The sequence below is a fragment of the Tamandua tetradactyla genome, chromosome 2, assembly GCF_023851605.1.
Source record: "Tamandua tetradactyla isolate mTamTet1 chromosome 2, mTamTet1.pri, whole genome shotgun sequence".
In the NCBI taxonomy this organism is placed as follows: Eukaryota; Metazoa; Chordata; class Mammalia; order Pilosa; family Myrmecophagidae; genus Tamandua; species Tamandua tetradactyla.
Window position 1 is genome coordinate 10,323,058 of NC_135328.1, and position 16,760 is coordinate 10,339,817.

A 16,760-nucleotide genomic window follows, 5' to 3' on the forward strand; every position below is an offset into this window, starting at 1 on the left:
TAGTCTCTTTCCATCCCCTCTGGGAAGCAGCCTGTGGGGGAGGGGCGCCGGCCACCCACAGCTTGGGGAACTCACGGTTCTGGGGAGGCTCACAGCTGGTCCAACTGGTTCAGACTGGGGTACTCTGTGTGTTTGGTCACTGATGTGGCTCCGGAAGCTGTTCTGTACCGTTTCTGGTTATTTAGTAGTTGTTTTGGAGGACGAACTAAAATGCACACATTGCTAAGCTGCCATCTTGGCCCCTTCTCTCCTAGCAATATAATTTTTAAAACAAAAATAGGATCTTTCTATGACCCTCGATCCTGCCCTTATCCTAAGTGATGAATGCTTTTGGGTTTTGTTTTGTTTTATTTTTAACTTTTTTATTGTATAATATAACATATATACAAAGCAAAGAAAGAAAAAAAATAGTCTTCAAAGCATTCTTCAACAAGTAGTTACAGGACACATCCCAGAGTTTGTCATGGGCTATACATATAATCCTCTCAGATTTTTCCTTCTAGCTGCTCTGGAATATTGTCAGCTAGAAAGAATATTTTTTTATCATCACAATTGACTCTTCTTTTTCTGTGAAAAATAACATATTTACAAAAAAGCAATAAATTTCAAAGCACATTGCAACACTTAGTTGTAGAACAGATTTCAGAGTTTGGTATGGGCTACAATTCCACAACTTTAGGTTTTTACTTCTAGCTGCTCTAAGATACAGGAGACTAAAAGAAGTATTGCTATTATGATTTCAGCAATCATGCTTTTTTGTTAAACCATACCTTCTCTGTATAACTCCACCATCACCTTTGATCTTTCCATCCCTCTCTTTAGGGGTGTTTGGATTATACCCATTCTAACTTTTTCATGTTGGAAGGGGCTGTGGGGGCAGACGGAGCTAACTGATGTTATGGAGAGGCTGGGCCCTCTAGGTTTCAGGACTTAACTGGTCCAGGGACCCATCTGGAGGTTGTAGGTTTCTGGAAAGTTACCCTAGTGCATGGAGCTTTTGTAGAATCTTATATATTGCCCTAGGTGTTCTTTAGGATTGGCAGGAATGGTTTTGGTTGGGGTTTGGCTATAGGTAGCAATGTCTAACTGAAGCTTGGGTTTAAGAGTGGCCACCAGAGTAGCCCCTTGACTCCATTTGAACTCTCTCAGCCACTGATACCTTGTTATACTTCTTTTCCCCCTTTTGGTCAGGATGGCATTGTTGATCCCATGGTGGCAGGGCCAGACTCATTCCTGGGAGTCATCTCCCATGTCGCCAGGGAGACTTTCAGGCCTGGATGTCATGTCCAACGTAGCGGGGAGGGCAATGATTTCACTTACAGAGTTGGGCTTAGAAGGAGAGAGGCCACATCTGAGCACACAAGAAGTCCTCCAGAGATAACTCTTAGGTATACCTATAGGTAAGCTAAGCTTCTCCACTACCTACATAAGCTTCACAAGAGTAAGTCTCAAGATCATGGGCTTGGCCTACTAATTTGGGTGTCCCTAATGACTGACAGTATCAGGAATTTCCCTGGTGGTGAAGTTTAATAGTTCCGTATTTTCCCTCCCATTCCTCAATCTTTTTGTTTGTCTGCTTAATATACTCTAAGGATGTACCCAGGCATTACATTAAGCTATACAGTTTAAAGACCCTGATTCTTATTCTGAGCTCCTTGCGTTTGGATTGTTTAAATGATCTATCCAGACAGGCTTTCTCTCCAGGCCTCTTGCTTCTTGAAGCTCCCCGGGAGGTGTTTTCCTTCTTCATCTCCAAAAGTCGCTGGCTGGTGAACTCTCTGCTTCATACTTCTGCAGCATTCTGAAGCTTTCTCCAAAATACTTCTTTTATAGGATTCCAGCAAACTAATCAAGACCCAGGTAGAATGGGTGGAGAGACGTCCCCATCTAATCAAGTTCAGTACTCACAACTGATCAAGTCACATCTCCATGGAGATAACCAATCAAGTTTCCACTCTATAGTACTGAATAGGGATTTGAAGAAACTGTTGCTCTCACCAGACTGATTAGGATTAAAAGATGACTTTTCCAGGGTACATAAATCCTTTCAATCTGGCACATATCACTGTTAAGACTAATAATATTCCAGTTTATGAATCACATTATACTCTTAACATTTGGATATTCTGATTTGGGATGGCTTTTTGTGGTTTCAGGAATTGATCTTTCAAGCTCATCAGGCAAAGAATTCACTGCCTTTGTGTAGTATCAGTTGGCGACCCTAGTGGGACTAAAAGGTGTTAAGAAGTAAGGAGACTGTCTGCCCCCGGTTCTGGTGCTCCAGTAGAGCAGGTGGACATCGTAACTGAGCCTTTTTGCAGTTGCTGGACTGTATATAGTCCAGAGGCTACGCAATCTGATTTTTCTCTGCTCTGCTGGCACTCTAGACTCTTTTGACACCTTAAAAAGCTACAAAGACAGTAACCCTTACCAGCTCCAAGTCCAGACTTCTTACTAGGTATCTGTGTGACACCTGGCACTCAGAGGTCTCCAGCTCAGAAAGTCAGCTTTACTCCATACAGCAACTGTTAAAAAGCTGAAAAAGAAATCAAACTCCAATTAAAGTGTGAATGAAGTTGATCTGGTTAAAACTAAGATTCAAGTAACCTTCAAACAACAATGCTGCTCAAAATCCTAACTGCGTCCAGATACTGAAAACAAACCACAAGATAAGGATCTCAGTAAACTATCTAAACTGAAGGACATTTGGAGCCCTGAGAACATCCACAAATCACAAACAACTTAAGTAATCTTTTTCTTTGAAAACCATTTCCTGGAAGCATCAAGATGGTACACAATTTGGGCTGCTACCTGAATCTCTCCCCAAACTGCAATTCTAAGACCCCAAATAAATGTCTTTATTGCCTTGCAAAAAACAAAAAAAACAGACCTTTTAAACAGCTAGAGTCTGAGAGCTGCAAGTAGAAGACAACCGTCGAGCCCCCCGGGCAGCAGTACAGAGGGTCTTGGTGAAAGGGGTAGGGGTGGGGGTGGGGGGCCCATCACAGAGGCCACCTCGGTTCCCGTGTAACCGTCAGTGTGTGTGTTCCCGGTGACTCAAGGAGGTTTTGCCTCGTCTTGGGCTCTTCTGCACGGCCTAGGTGAGCCTTAGGAGAGGAGGGGGTGACCGACCCTGAGAGTTTGTCGTTTTCTAGAAAGAATCATCAGACTTTCCCCAGTTGGATGGAGCATCTCAAGGTCTCAGCGTTTTGCTAGATGCTGTGTTTCCCGCTTTTCTGTTATTCGCAACAAGTCCCAGCAGCGTCACAGCTGAGCCCTCCTGTCATTTGGCACCTGGAAATGCCTTCTGGGCACAGGAGTGTCATTCACTGGGACTTTCACCTCTGTCCCCAACCCCCCACCACGACGGTCGGACATGCCCGCAAGATGCTGCACCCCTGATCTTTGTGACAAACTTCCAGTGGCAGAGGCGAGCCACAGGGTTCTCCCCTCCCGGATCAGGTGGATCGGCCACGAGGTAATACTCTTATAATAGGAAATCACATCATAGTTGGCTTTTGCCCCCAAACAGCTGTATTCCAGGAAAGCCAGAGGCACTTTAATTAACTCCCTTTTCATGTCCAGTCTACAGGGTGCGTGTGGAGGAGGCGTTGGCTGTTTAAAATGTGAACCCTTAAAAGGTTTTCATTTCCTGAATCTGGATCTTTAATCAGAGTGGGTGTTGGGGAGTGAATCCTGTCCCCCAGAAAAGGCATGTTCAGGCCCCACCGCTGGTGGTGAGAGGTTCACCCCACGTAAACAGGACCGTAACGATGCTGTTGGTTAAGGTGTACCCAAACTGAGGGAGGGGGGCCTCATCCAGCATGGGTGACGTCCTCACAGCAAAGGAAGTCAGGCGTGGGAGGGGAAGACCCTGGAGGAGCGGAGGGCTGGAGGTCAGCGTAGCCCGGAAGACAAAAGGAGAGGGCATGGCCACGGGACGGGAAAGACAAGGCCCGGGGACAGTGCTGCCTTGCTGACGCTGCAGCTGTGGACTGCTCCAGCCTCGGAACCGCGAGTCTGTCCATTCCTGTTGTCACGCCACGCTGCTGGGCAGGGACTGTCCACAGCTGCAACACAAACGCAGTGGCCGCGTCTTCCGTGAGGCAGAAGGAGTGTGTGCGAACATCTCTGTGAACCACGTGAGGCCTCGTGGGCGGGAAGAAGCTGACTCGGGAGCTGCTGCTCTTCCCTCTGTCCTGCAGGAAGGAGGCACCGGAATGCCTGGGCTGTCCTAGTGGGGGCGACCGGAAGTCAGCCAGCAGTTTCCGCACGCCGCCTGGCGTGAAGATGAGCTTCCGGGGCGCGGCCGGGGAAGGCATCTCGCGAGAGCTGGAGTGGCTGCCTGTGGCCGAGGGCCGGGAGAGGTGCTGGGTGGCCGCCCATGGTGGAGTTGTTAGGGCATCGATGTGAGAACGAAGACTTTCTACGGAAGTGTGTGGTTTGGGGCCCACCGGACACCCTGTTGGCATTTCCTGGCATTTTAGACCCATTTTCTCCTCCCGACCCTGAAATGTCCTGCAGGTGTCCGGGCCGCAGAGGGATAGGGGTGGCTTGAGCCAGCACGGGCCAGCGGGCCCCGAACCCACTGGGTGGGGGTCCCAGAACACCACAGCCTGTCGGCGTCCTGATGCCGCTGTCCCCAGAGCGGAGGGGCTGGTCAGCCATCAGAGGTGGATTTTCTCATCCCACGAAGCTCATGCCCCGTGGTCTTCCTGCCCCACGCCCTGTGGCACCCACTGCCGGCAGCTGGGTCCCAGGCCTCGCCAAGGCCCTGCTGCAGCCGCCCACCCTGGGCACCCGGGGCTCGGGCCGACCCTGCTTCGTGCCTGAGCGGGAGAAGCCCCTGCCGCCTGCTCCGCTCCACCCTGCGTGGCCACCCGTCCGGGGCGCGGACACCCCACGGCCTGCTCAGGGCCCCGGGCTGCCCCATACGTCAGGACTGGGTGGAGTGGATGCGTTGCTGTGGGTTTTCCTACCCCCTGGTCATTTTTCTTAGGATTTTTTCCAAGAACAAACGTCCCCCCTCATCTCTGCATGCTGGATTAAAGGGTCTGCATGCAGGGCTACGTCTTCGCCCTGACTCTGAGTTACATCTTTCTAGAAGCTTCCACAGGGAACCAGAACACGGTCCCTCTGTGGGAGGTCCTCCAGGAGAGTGTTCCTCGAGGGTTGGATTTCTGCACCTCTGGAAGAGGTGACGCCTGGCACCCGGGAGGTCCTGTTGTCTCTGGAGGATGAGGCCCCAGCATCCCACGCCTGGCTTGTGGGCACGTGGTCTGGGAGGGCAGGCCTGGCCGTGGCCGTGGGGATGTGTATTCGTTTCCTGTGGCTCTTGTAATAAACTGGCACAGATGCAGAGGCAGAGAGTCACAGCCACACATCCCATCTAGGTTCTCGGGGCCAGGAGCCTGCGTTCAGGGTACTGGCAGGTCCTGCTCCTTCCAAAGCTCCAGCAAAGAACCCGTCCGTCCGTTCCTTGCCTCTCCCAGCATGGGGTGGCTGCCAGCATTCGTTGGCTTATGGCCTCTTTGCTGCCATCTGGGCCTCCCTGCCTCGGTCTGTGCCCGTGGCTCCCTCTTAAAAGGACACTCGTGATTTTACTGGATAGTCCAGGACAGTCTCCTCCTCTCAAGATCCTTAATCACCCCCCACAGAGCCCTTCAGGGAATACCTGTGGGTTCCAGGGATTAGGATGTGGGGATAGAGGTAACTTTTTATTTTGAAAGAATTTCACAGTTTTCAGGACAGTTGCACAGATAATACAAAATCTGTACGGAGAACAGCATAATCCCCCCCACCACCAAATACCCACATCCACCAACTTTTAGCTCTCTAAGGACATGGCTCTTTTTTGAGGCTGTACTTCAGCTGACCCCAGGTGCCAGCAGTGTGGTGGGGAGCTTGGGCCTGGCCTGAGAGGAGTGAACTGGCCAGATCGGGCAGTGGGACTGGGCACTGTTCCCTCGCGCCTTTCTGCAGTGGCTCCAGTCCGGGAGCACCCAGCCCTGGGGATCTGCGCGTCTCGGGCCCTGACCCAGCACCCACCCACCCTGTGGGTTTCCCTGGGGCCTTTGCAGAAACCAGAGGGGAGGAGTTTGAGCAGCTGGCATCTCACTGCCCCGCCAGGCTGGAGGTGTTTGTACCCCTGCAGCCCCTATTATATTTCCTGGAAGGAAAGCCGGAGCCTCATCAGGAAAACTTGAAGTGCATTTGAAGCATCCTTGAGATACCTCCTCTCCCTTGATCTCTTGGATTTCCTGTTGGTGGTGTCCGACAGTCATCCAGTTCTTCCTGGCCTCTCTGTCCCTGACCCTTTCCTACATGGGGTAGCTGTCACCTGGCCTCTTTGGCCCATGATGATGACTCTGGACTGGGTGCTGAGGCTGGGTTGCTGGAGTGGGGTCTTTTATTGTCCGCTTTTCTGTGACTTGGGGTCCTGGAGGCCCACCATGCCTGGAGGTGCATATGGCCACCCAGCCAGGAGGGCGCCAGTGGCCTGCTTTCCACCCCAGGTCCTCCGGCACTGGTGGGGTCCTAAGAAGCTCCCATGGAGGGCCACCACCTCCACTGAGATCTAACTCAGCATCTACTGCCATCACGCCCGGACCTGAGTGGGTGTGTCAGGAAGAGAGTCAGTCCCGGCAACGGGACCCTTGCAGTGACACCCACTCCCGAGGCTGGAGCCAGGGCGGTTGAGCTAGGACACCCCTGCTGGCAGCCCCAGGCCCTGGGACCAGCTGGGATGCGGGCTCTCCAGGGATTCGGGTGCTGATGGGCCAGCTGGAAATCAGGGAGGGCGCTGTCAGGATTGCGGGGGCTGCGGCAGGAGCTTCCCGGGGCTGCTGTGACCGAGTCCCATCAACTGGGTGGCTTAAAGCCACGGGCATGTATTCTCTCCCGGATCTGGATGCCTGTCTGGAGTCCGAGGGAGGAAGCCTTCCTGGCGTCTGGGGCTTGCTGACGGTCCATTTCTTGGCGGGCCCTTACCCCTCACCTGTCTGGAGTCCCTCCCCCGTCTTAGAAGGACACGTCGTATTAGATTAAGACCCCACCCTGCTCTGGTGTGACGTCAATTCCGTCTCTAATTCCCATAAGGTCACACTCACGGGACTGAGATTTAAGACTTAGACACATCTATGTTTTTGGTGACACAATTCAACCTAGCAGGTGAGTGGGGTCTCCCTGCACCGAAGCTCGCCCTCCCCAGCTCGGGAGTCCCTGGTCTGTGATGGCTACTCTGGGACTTTGCACAAAGGACAGAGAAAGGAGAACTCGCCCTGAGCAGGGCCTCGGAGTGCAGCCCCAGCGGTGCTGTTGCTATCCTCTGCAGGGCAGGTACCGGGAGGGAAGGGGGGAGGGGGCCCAGACGAGGCAGGATGAGCCAGTGTGGTGGGTGGCGGCAGCTGGGAAGAAACCCCACCCAGGGAGAGTGAACAGGTGGTCAGAGTGGTCCCTTTGGGAAGGAGGCTGGGATACCATGTAGGGTGGGACTCCAGGTTGAACGCACTGGCAGGAAAAGCCAAGAGAGCCCCTGCCACCTGGAGTACCTGTGGGTCCCCTCAGTGGCCAGCGGCTGGGGTGCACAGAGCTTCTGGGTCCTCAGAGGATGGTCTTCGCTGGGGTGGAGTGCTGAGGTGGAATCACCCCATGCCCACCATAGGCATGAGTATGAAATCAGACTAATCCCATGGTAGCAGATCAGAGGTAAGACTGGGCCATATGTCCAGGAACTCCCTACAGTAAGTGGTTTCCTACATAGAGCTGTGCAGAAAGGCCCAAGCTCCTGTGCTAGCTATCAGATGGAAAACTTCATGGGAGTACTTTGGGTCAGTCCCATCACATTTCCCCTCAACGTGGGGAGTCTCCCATCTCCCAGGAATGGCTTGCCCTCCCTTAGAGCAAGAAATCATTGCTGGGGAGGAGAGAGGTTCTTGTTTGTGGCAAAGTGGAATTTATTCCATGTGCTTTTCCAGATCGTGTTCCTTTAAAACCCTTCCCCTGAGCCTGACATCAGCACCTTGGCTGGTGACCGTGGCACCTCTGGGTCATTTTAGGTGGTGTGCGGCCAGGAGAGCTCCTTGAGCAGCCCTTGGTGCAGAGTCGGTTGTGCATGTGGATGCAGTGGGTGCGGGTCTGGGGAAGCCCTGAGGGTCTTCCTGAGGCTGATGAGTAGAGCCTCGAGTAAAGCGGGTTGTGCCTGCTCCTTGTCACGTTTTGGGGAGTGTAGAGAATAGGCAGGGAAGGGCTGTCAACCCAGATCCTTTCCCAGCCAGGAGGAGGCAGTTTTCTTCCTTTGAGGGTTACAAGGGGATGGTGGGGAAGCTGCTGTGCCGTCCCGGTCGATCACTGCTCAGCTGACCACTGGAGACTCCTGCCCACCCCTGCACTCCACTGGAGGCCAAGCTTGGAGGGGCGGGGAGTTTCAGGCGGAGGGGGCTATATCCCAGCTGGCCCTTTACTTAAAGTGACCTGGTTGGACAAGGGGGTGAAAATGTCAAGAGTTGGAGCAGCTGGCCTAAGACAGGAAGGCGTGATGTCTCCAGAGGCCCCAGCTGGGAGATGGCAAAAGGAGACAGCGTGGGCCCAGTGTTCCAGAATGTTCGTGTCCATGCACCTGTGGGGGATGGGCCGCTACCCTGCCCCCCCCCCCCCGCCCCGTGCTGCCCTGCTCTGGTGACCTGTTTAACCCCCTCTCCCTCTCTCTTTACCTCTGCATTCAGAATGAGATGGATAGTTTTAAACAGTAAGTGGAACGTAAGTACTTCTTTAACATTTTTAATGTTTTACTATGATTAAATGCATATTTCAATGGTGTTTACTGATGGTTAAGATAGCCCTCATGATGGGAGATGGATGGTTTTCATACCATTTTGTGGTGAACAAGCTGTGGGTTTTCTGGGCATTTTGCTCCTGGAAGTCCCTCCCCACATGGTTCTGGGTGGGGAATTGGACCATCCAGATTCTTTGCCCCAATGGCTCAGGCAGAACTTTCCAGAAGCTCCTGCAAGCCATCTCAGTGGCTCCAGTTCCCTGGGTAGTTCTCTGTGTAGGTCTCCCTGCCAGGCAGTGCAAGGAAATAAAAAGACTCTGCTCCTTTAGAACTGACTTCAGTGTCAGTTCAAAGAAAACTTTCTCATCATTTGATCGTAACTGCTCTTGAGAATCAGTTTTTAAAATTAGATTCAACCTTAATACCTGTCAACTGACAAGTGACTAAATATAATGTGGGATCACGGCTCAGCAGTTAAGAAAGGAAATTGCATATGTATATAAAATCTGTGGCTAGAGTTCAAACCACTTATGAGCGGGAAAAATTATAAAGTGTTAGGATAAAAAAAATCCTGCACTAAACCCAGGTAAACAAACCCATGCGGGCTTTTCCAAAAGGCTGGGCTGCTCTCCTCTAAGATGTGCCCTTGCGGGCTGGGTGGCCAGGAGGCTGCTATGCAAAACAGGTCCCAGCTCCTTTCAGGATTTCCTTCAGAGTCTATGGTACATTGTTTCTTTTTAAAAAACATTTTATTATTTTTGGTTATGAAAGCAATACTTTGTTGTCATGAATTTGGAAAATCTAGGAAAGTATAAAGAAAAAAAAATCACTCAAAATGTGATCTGGCTACTACCAGCCTCATGTCCATTTTTAAGACTGTTTTCTACATTTTTGTGTGTATATAAACACATGTGTGTTAATGTGTTGTATGTATCCACACATCATTTAGCCTAATATTGTGTTTTCCCATGTTACTAAATATTATTCTTAAATGTGATCCCTAACAAATGGCAGCTAATTTATGAAACCCCCTTGTGGCACATTTTTCAATGTCTCACTAGTAGCATCAGGGCTGCAGTAACCTCCCCCGTATGTCCCATTTCCTCCAGGATTTACACTTAGCATTGTCCAGTGAAAGTGAAACTTGGCCAAGCACTTGGGAAAATTCTTTATGATCATGGATAGTGGTGAATGATTGACTAGGGAAATGGACAAAGGTGAACAGGTGCCAAATTTGGGGAAGTGGGGGGCCTGTCATGCTGGGAAATCTATCTATAGTTTTAAATTACAAATCTATTCTTTAAAAATCCAATCCTATAGGTGACTAGCTGGATGGACCAGTGGACAAAGGGACACATGTGCGGATGATGGATGGATAAAGTGATATAGCAAATGTGGCAAAGTATTAAAAGTTGGTGGATTGGGGTAACTGGTTGGGGGTGGTGAGGTTGTTCTCTGGGTTTTGTATTATTTTTGCAACTATCATGTAAATTTGAGATCATTTAAAAATAAGAAGATAAAAAGATTTTAATCAGGATGTGACAGAGAAATGGCAAGCTCTGTCTGGCACCATCTTCACTCCCGATCACCTTATCCCCTCCAAAGCAAGGTGAGTGGGGGTTCTTCCAGACCTTTTCAGATATCTCTCTCTCTCTCTCTCTCTCTCCCTCCCCCCACCCCATACCCAGACACAATGTTGTTCTACTGTGCAGGAAAGTTTTATCCTGTTACTCTATAACTTGTGCTCCCTGTTTAGTGTTTTTGAACTCTAGTCACAGAGAAAGAGGTATGTAAGTAGTACATAGATCAATCGATCAGTCTCCTTCCTTCCTTTTAACTGCATAGTCTGTGGTACCACATTTAATTTAGTTATTCCCAAGTTGATGGGCTTCTAGGAAGCAGCTAATAAAAAACTTTTTTTAAGTACCCTGAATCTCAAAAGGTGCTTTGATCAACAGATGAGAGTTTTTTCTTGGGGCTGTTATCCAAGTCAGTTCCAAAGTTTTAGAAATATTTTTTTGTGCAGCTGCCACATGGTTGGTGCAGCCCCATCTTTTGGGGCTGCCTGTGGGGATCCACTTTGGTCTGCTTTTGTCCAAGTCCACCCAGGAAGTCAGATTCTTGGTAGAGGAGCAAGCATCTGTCAGGAAGCACCCAACAGCATGGGCTCCTGATATACACAAGGTGAGGGGCAGGACCAAGGGGGTACCCGCAAAATGGTTGCATGTGCCCTTGGGCTCGGGGAGGAGTTCCTTGGCAGCACCTGAGTTAGTGCCTCTGCTTTCCCATCTTCTAGGGGGATGCCCAGCTGCTGGGTCATCTGAGGGCCTGCCTGGCCTCCTCCAGCTGTCCAAGCTCAGGCTGGGGTCTGCACACACCCGAGACAGGGAAGACTCCGTCATTGGCCTGTCAGCCCGGAACCTTCACCCTAAGTGTGGTCTCCCAGGCCCCCAGAGAACTGTCTTGTTTGGGGCAGGGTGAGGAGGGCAGAAAAGCTGCAGGTGCTATTCCTGCTGCTGGTCAGAGCCCTGCCTGAGGGGCTGCAGGAGCTTAGTGGAAGGTACCTGTCCAGGGTGCCTGGAACCCATCTCAGTTCCTTCTTCAACCTCCATCTTAACTGGAAGCCTACGGTGTAAAGCAGATCAAAGTGTGGGGCTGCCTTGTTTGTTAAACACTGGGGGCCGGGGGTTGCAGAGGCTTGGTAGGAAAGGAAGGGATCCCCAGATCAACAACTGCCCGCGTGTGCTCTGTGGGACCCAGGCCTTGCAGGTGTTTGAGGAAAGGTGTCTAAGGTCAGAGAGTCCTGAAATCCTACAGCAAAGGTGCTGGGACTGTGACCCTTTTCCTGCTGCTGACCGGAACCCCAGTGTGGGGATCAACACTCAGGCCTTTTGGGTCCTAAGCCCACGGGGAGGGCCAGACAGCTGGGTAGAAACCTGCCTTTAGGTTCCTGAGTTCTAACTAGGGCAGAAAAGGGGGACCCCCTAATCTGGGGTAATCCCCTCCCCTACAGGCCGGTCCTGTAGGTCCTAAATGGGGGTTCGGAGAACACAGAAGTGGTACCGGCCCATGTGTCCACCAGGTCCCGCGGACGTCCGTTTTGTCTGGGAAAAGAATGGGCGAGCACTGGAGACGTGTGTCCCCACGCAGACCCACGTGCTGCCTGACGGCAGGGCCCACGTGCTCAGCTGGCTGCGAGACGCCGTCCCGGAAAGCTCCGAGTATCGCTGCTCGGTTCTCTCCTCGGCCGGGAACCAGACCTCCCAAGTGCGGGTCACCGTGACAAAGCGTGGTGAGTCGGGGCCTGGCCCCTGGCCCCAACCCCTCCCACTCTTTCATATTTCTCTCCCCAACATTTCTGTCCTGAGAAACATGCTTATCTGGTCCCATTTCAGTTTTAGGATTACCTATTGGCTTTCCCTGAAAAAAGAGGATTTAGCTTTTTTTGCTCTCCATCTGACTTTCCCTCACATATACACATACTTCAGTCTCTCATGTTCCCAAAATAAGGTTTTGGCTCAGTTCATTGCCAGCTTACATTATTATGACAGCTAAGCCAAGGTCTTTTCTAGTTTCCTTTTATGCATTTTTTTTTTCCATCGAGTTAATAATTGTGCTGATTTTCATTTGCTTGCTTATCATTAATTCAACACCAGACTGCAGTTGTCTACATCTCTTGATATATGCAGACCTCTCAGGGGTTCTGACGCTCAGCTCCCTGGAGCCACTGGCCTGCTTCAACGCAGCAGTCCACCCTCCTTACGAAGAACTCAGCGGCCATCCTGGGACAGCTTCCCCTTGAGGCTGGGCATTCTCTTTCTCTCCTGCTCAATCTGGTTTCCTCTTCCCACGTTCCTTTCTTGATCCCCTCCTTCACTTTTTGTGGAGCATATCTCCCTGTACACCTCAGAAATAGTTGTGGGAAGTAATGGTTTTGAGACCTTGTATATCATTTCTCAGTCCTTAAATGTAGCTTGGCTGGGTGTAACAGTTTTAGACTGAAAATTATTACCCTCCAACATCTGAAGATGCTGCTCTATTGTGTTCTGGCTCCCGATACTTTGCATGTGCCCTTTTTCAGGGCACAATCCCATTTTATTATTTTAAATTTCATGTCTTTTCCCTTGTTTTCATGCCTGGCCAGGCCCCCTAAATGTGGAACCCCTTGCCCTTCAACTCTGGGAAGACTTCTTGACAACTTGATATCCTCTACTTCCTTTTCTGTTCTCTTTGTGGAACTATTCTAGGTATGGGACTAGCTGGGCTAGTTCTCTTGCTTTCCATCTTATCTTTCATCCCTTTTACTCTACTTGCTGCTAGCTGTCTTCAGCTTTGTTTCCCAAACCTTCTTTTGAGTTTCCCATTTCTATTATCACATTTTTATTTCCAAGAGCTTTTTATTCTCTGACCTTTTATTGCATTGCTTCATAGTGTAGCATCTTTTCTCCCCTCTATTAATGTTCTCTCCCTTCTGTTTTGTCACATTAGATGTTTCACCAGATGTCTGGTGATCCCTGGTAGTCTGCTTGTATTTAAGAGAAAGACACAAGTGTGACCGGAAGCTCTGAGCCATGGGATGGGAAAGGCCTGATCCTGACTTTTTCTAGCTGAGTCAGGGTCACTGAAAGATTCCTGATGTTTAGGCCTTTGCTACCTAAGGTATGGCCTAGGGACTGACAGCATCACTGTCACCTAGGAACTTGGTAAAAATGCAAATTTTGGGTGGGCCACGGTGTGCTCAGCAGGCAGACTTCTTGCCTGCCATGTCAGAGACCCAGGTTCGATTTCCGGTACCTGCCCATGCAAAACGAAAAAAACAAAAACAAATTTCAGGACCTGCTGAAATCCTGGGGGTGAATCTGCATTTGAAATGTTATTCTTATAGGCATTAAAGTTTGAGAAGAAACTGGTCTAGCTCAACAATCCTCTACTTTGTGTATTCCAATCCACTGGGGATCTCGCTAAAATGCAGATTCTGGCTCAGCAGGGGTGGGGTGTGACCTATGAGCCAGCATTTCTAACAGGCCTCCAGGTGCTGGTGCTGCAGTTGTGCAGACATGCCTGTGGTAGTAAGACCCTAGAGGGTTTAGGTTGGGCTGACATATCAGCCTTAGGAGGACCTGAGGGTGATTAGGCCCTCAGCATTTAGTATGCAAACGTCTACCAGAGACCCTTGTCCTGTCATCTCCAGAACAGCTCTCCAGTCCTTTCTGGAAGAGAACAGGGCAATCCCCTGGCTGCATAGGAGACAGAGAAGGGATCTGGGGAGCCAGGTGTTCAGCTTCTTAGTATTTCAAGCAATCTGCATTTAACATCCTTGCTTCTCCTTTTCCAGAGGTAACTGCTGTTAACAAATGCCCTAACTTTCTGGGAGTTTCTGAGGATGCTTCTTAGTATTCCCCACTGCTGGCTTAGGATTCAATTTTCTTGGTACTGATAAATCAGTTTCCACTTATCTGTTTTTCAATTTCCAAGTTTTGCTGTTTTCACTTCTCTCTGTCCTTTTAAGAGTTCAAAGTTTTTGTTGTTAAATGGTCGCATATTGTTATTTTAATTGGGATTGGGAACTAAACTAAGTAATTGCATATATTCACTGACCCAGAACCTCAATATAAAACATTTCTGTAAAATGCTCTGCCTATCCTACAGGGCTGCTGTTAGTATGTACTGGAATAATCATGTAAATGTGCCTTACAAATTGTACATAAATTATACACAAGGCAGGTGAACACTGCGGTCAGCCAGTGGCTATGGAATAACAATTACGTGGGCAGGAATACAAAGGGAGTCTTCACAAGGCCACTCCTAAGTTCACCATCACCTAGTGTCCTGACTCAAGGATTCCTTCCACCCCCGCCCTGGCAGTCTGGGTGCCCAGCATCATACTGAGGCCACTAAGTAGTTCTGCTTTATGGCTCAGGTTTCTGGAACCCATTTCTGATGTTAGTGAGTTCCCATGAGGTTGTAGTCCAAAGAAATGATGTACTTCCAATTTTGTGTTTACAAAGAACAAAGGCAGAACAGGTTTGTATCCTCCTAACAGCTCCTGCAGTAACTTGTTTTCAAAACCCAAGACCAGACTGAGAGGAGAATGTGGAGAGCCAGAGCAGCGAGTGGTTTATTTCACCACAGTGGGACGCGTTCAGGCTCCAAGATGACCCAGCCCCGGTGAGGGCCAAGTTCTGCTTCCTGAGTCTCAGCAGCTTGTCTCCTCAGAAAGGGGCAGTAGGACCCTGCCTACCCCTAAGACCCATGGTTCTCTGCCACACCCCATGGGGCATGGGAAATTAGCTCCTCTAACTCAGAGAACACCAGATGTGAGAGATGTGAGGGACAGGTGCCAGCATGGGTGGGGGGGGGTCCTGGCAAAGGAAGTGGGTGCTGACTGTAGAACTGCTGTTCCCAGGGCCTAAACACCTTATCTGTCCCACCCAGCTGGTCCCTGGAAGACGCTCCAGAGCTCTGTGTGCCCCGATTCTCCCCAGCAGCATGGGCTGGGAGCCAGTTGAGCCTCCACCACTGACTGGCTCAAGGGGCAACATGAGACCATACCTTCTGCCTGTTGGTGCTGTCATACTGAATTGGAAGAGACTAGATGGGGATATCCAGTGGACTGCAGAGGCCAGTAATACCTGACCTAAGTCCCCTTCTGTCTTCCAGAGGCGACCCACCAGGAGCAATGGACCAGAGAACTCTCAGCCTGGAGGTCTGTGGCTGGTGAGCACGGCCGGATGATGCAGCACTGGAGGAGGGTGTGGGTACGCCAGGGCCCCCTACTCAGGGGTAGGTGAATGGGGTAGAGCAGCTGCTTGCCTCCTGGCATCAGGATCTTCTGTCCCCTGCCCCTTTCCTGCCAGTGGAGCCCACCAGATTCCTCCAGTCCCATCTTTGCTATTCCCTAGAGCAGTACTTGCTTTGAGAAGTCTGCACCCCATCAAGAATATCCCTTCAACCCCGGGTGAATCCTGTGTGTTCTGCTGCCCATCTGGGGATGGGGGGACGGGGATTATAGTATTGGCCAGAAACAGTACTTGGAGAAGACTGTGAAGTGATCCTGAGATTGGGAGGGCTACCTGGTAGGGGCCAGCTGGTCCTGATTAGATGTGCCCATCAACCCCATCTCCCCCGCCCCCCACCACCACCCATGCAAGCCAGCCCAGGGCTTGCTCCGCTCCAGGCCAGAGCAGTGGCCCAGCCAGGCAAGGAAAGCTTCAAATGGTAAAACCCCTTGACAAAAGCAGGAAATGGGAAAGGTAGCTAGTGCTGGGCAAGTTCTGTCCTTTGCAGCGACCTCGTCCCCTGGAGCCTGCCGCTGGTGGTGAGATGCCTCAGTTGTTGCCCACTGTGCTGGGGGCAGGTGATGAGCATAGTGGGCAGCAACTGAGGTGACAGTGTTGTAGGAGCCACGGTGCTCCCACGAGCTCCCACCCCATTTAGGCAGTGGCTGCCTGGGCCCCTGGTTTGCAAGCTGCTTGAATAGAGCCTTCTTGGTGGCCATGAGAAGGCGAAGCCAGAGAGTGAAGACTGGCTGTTGCTGATAAGTGGATGCAGCCAACATGCAAGTGCGGTTCTCCAGCAGCTCAACCCTACAAGGTTATTTTGCTAAATGGCTGCCAAGAGCCTCCTTAGTTGTTGCAAACAATATCGGGGGTACTCATAATTGATTCTCTTACATTTCAACTTGGAGAGGGGGGATTTTGGACCTTAGCAATACAGGTTACCTCCCCATTCCCCCCACAAACTTCTCCTACCTCCTGGGGAGTGTCTAGGTTTAAGTCTGGCTGAGCAGAGTGTCTGCTCAAAGAGAAGGACCAGTGGGTCACCGAGAACTTTACATACAGGCAGTTGCTCCTGATCACTGTGTCCTTTGGAGCCCACGGGGAGGCACCAGAATAGAGGCTGAGTCTCCACTGCTACTGTCTGCCACAGTAACCGAGCTGAGCTCTACTGGGAAATTGGTCTGAATAGGAGAAAAGATTTGTCTGTT

General features: G+C 50.7%; 2 protein-coding genes across 3 annotated transcripts in view; one reads left to right on the forward strand and one right to left on the reverse strand.

The window, feature by feature from the left end:
• SEMA4D (semaphorin 4D) overlaps positions 1-16,760 on the forward strand; it is a 170,426-nt gene that overhangs the window by 152,555 nt on the left and 1,111 nt on the right. The window contains exons 18-19 of one of the 2 annotated variants that reach the window (XM_077139543.1): positions 11,856-12,065; positions 15,434-15,556. In XM_077139543.1, coding sequence (XP_076995658.1) covers positions 11,856-12,065; positions 15,434-15,556 — 333 coding nt within the window. The remainder of the gene's footprint in view (positions 1-11,855; positions 12,066-15,433; positions 15,557-16,760) is intronic. The other variant, XM_077139544.1, reaches the window with a different exon arrangement.
• SECISBP2 (SECIS binding protein 2) overlaps positions 15,987-16,760 on the reverse strand; it is a 46,679-nt gene continuing 45,905 nt past the window's right edge. The window contains exon 18 of the mRNA XM_077139532.1: positions 15,987-16,733. The gene's annotated coding sequence lies outside the window, so the exon portion shown is untranslated. The remainder of the gene's footprint in view (positions 16,734-16,760) is intronic.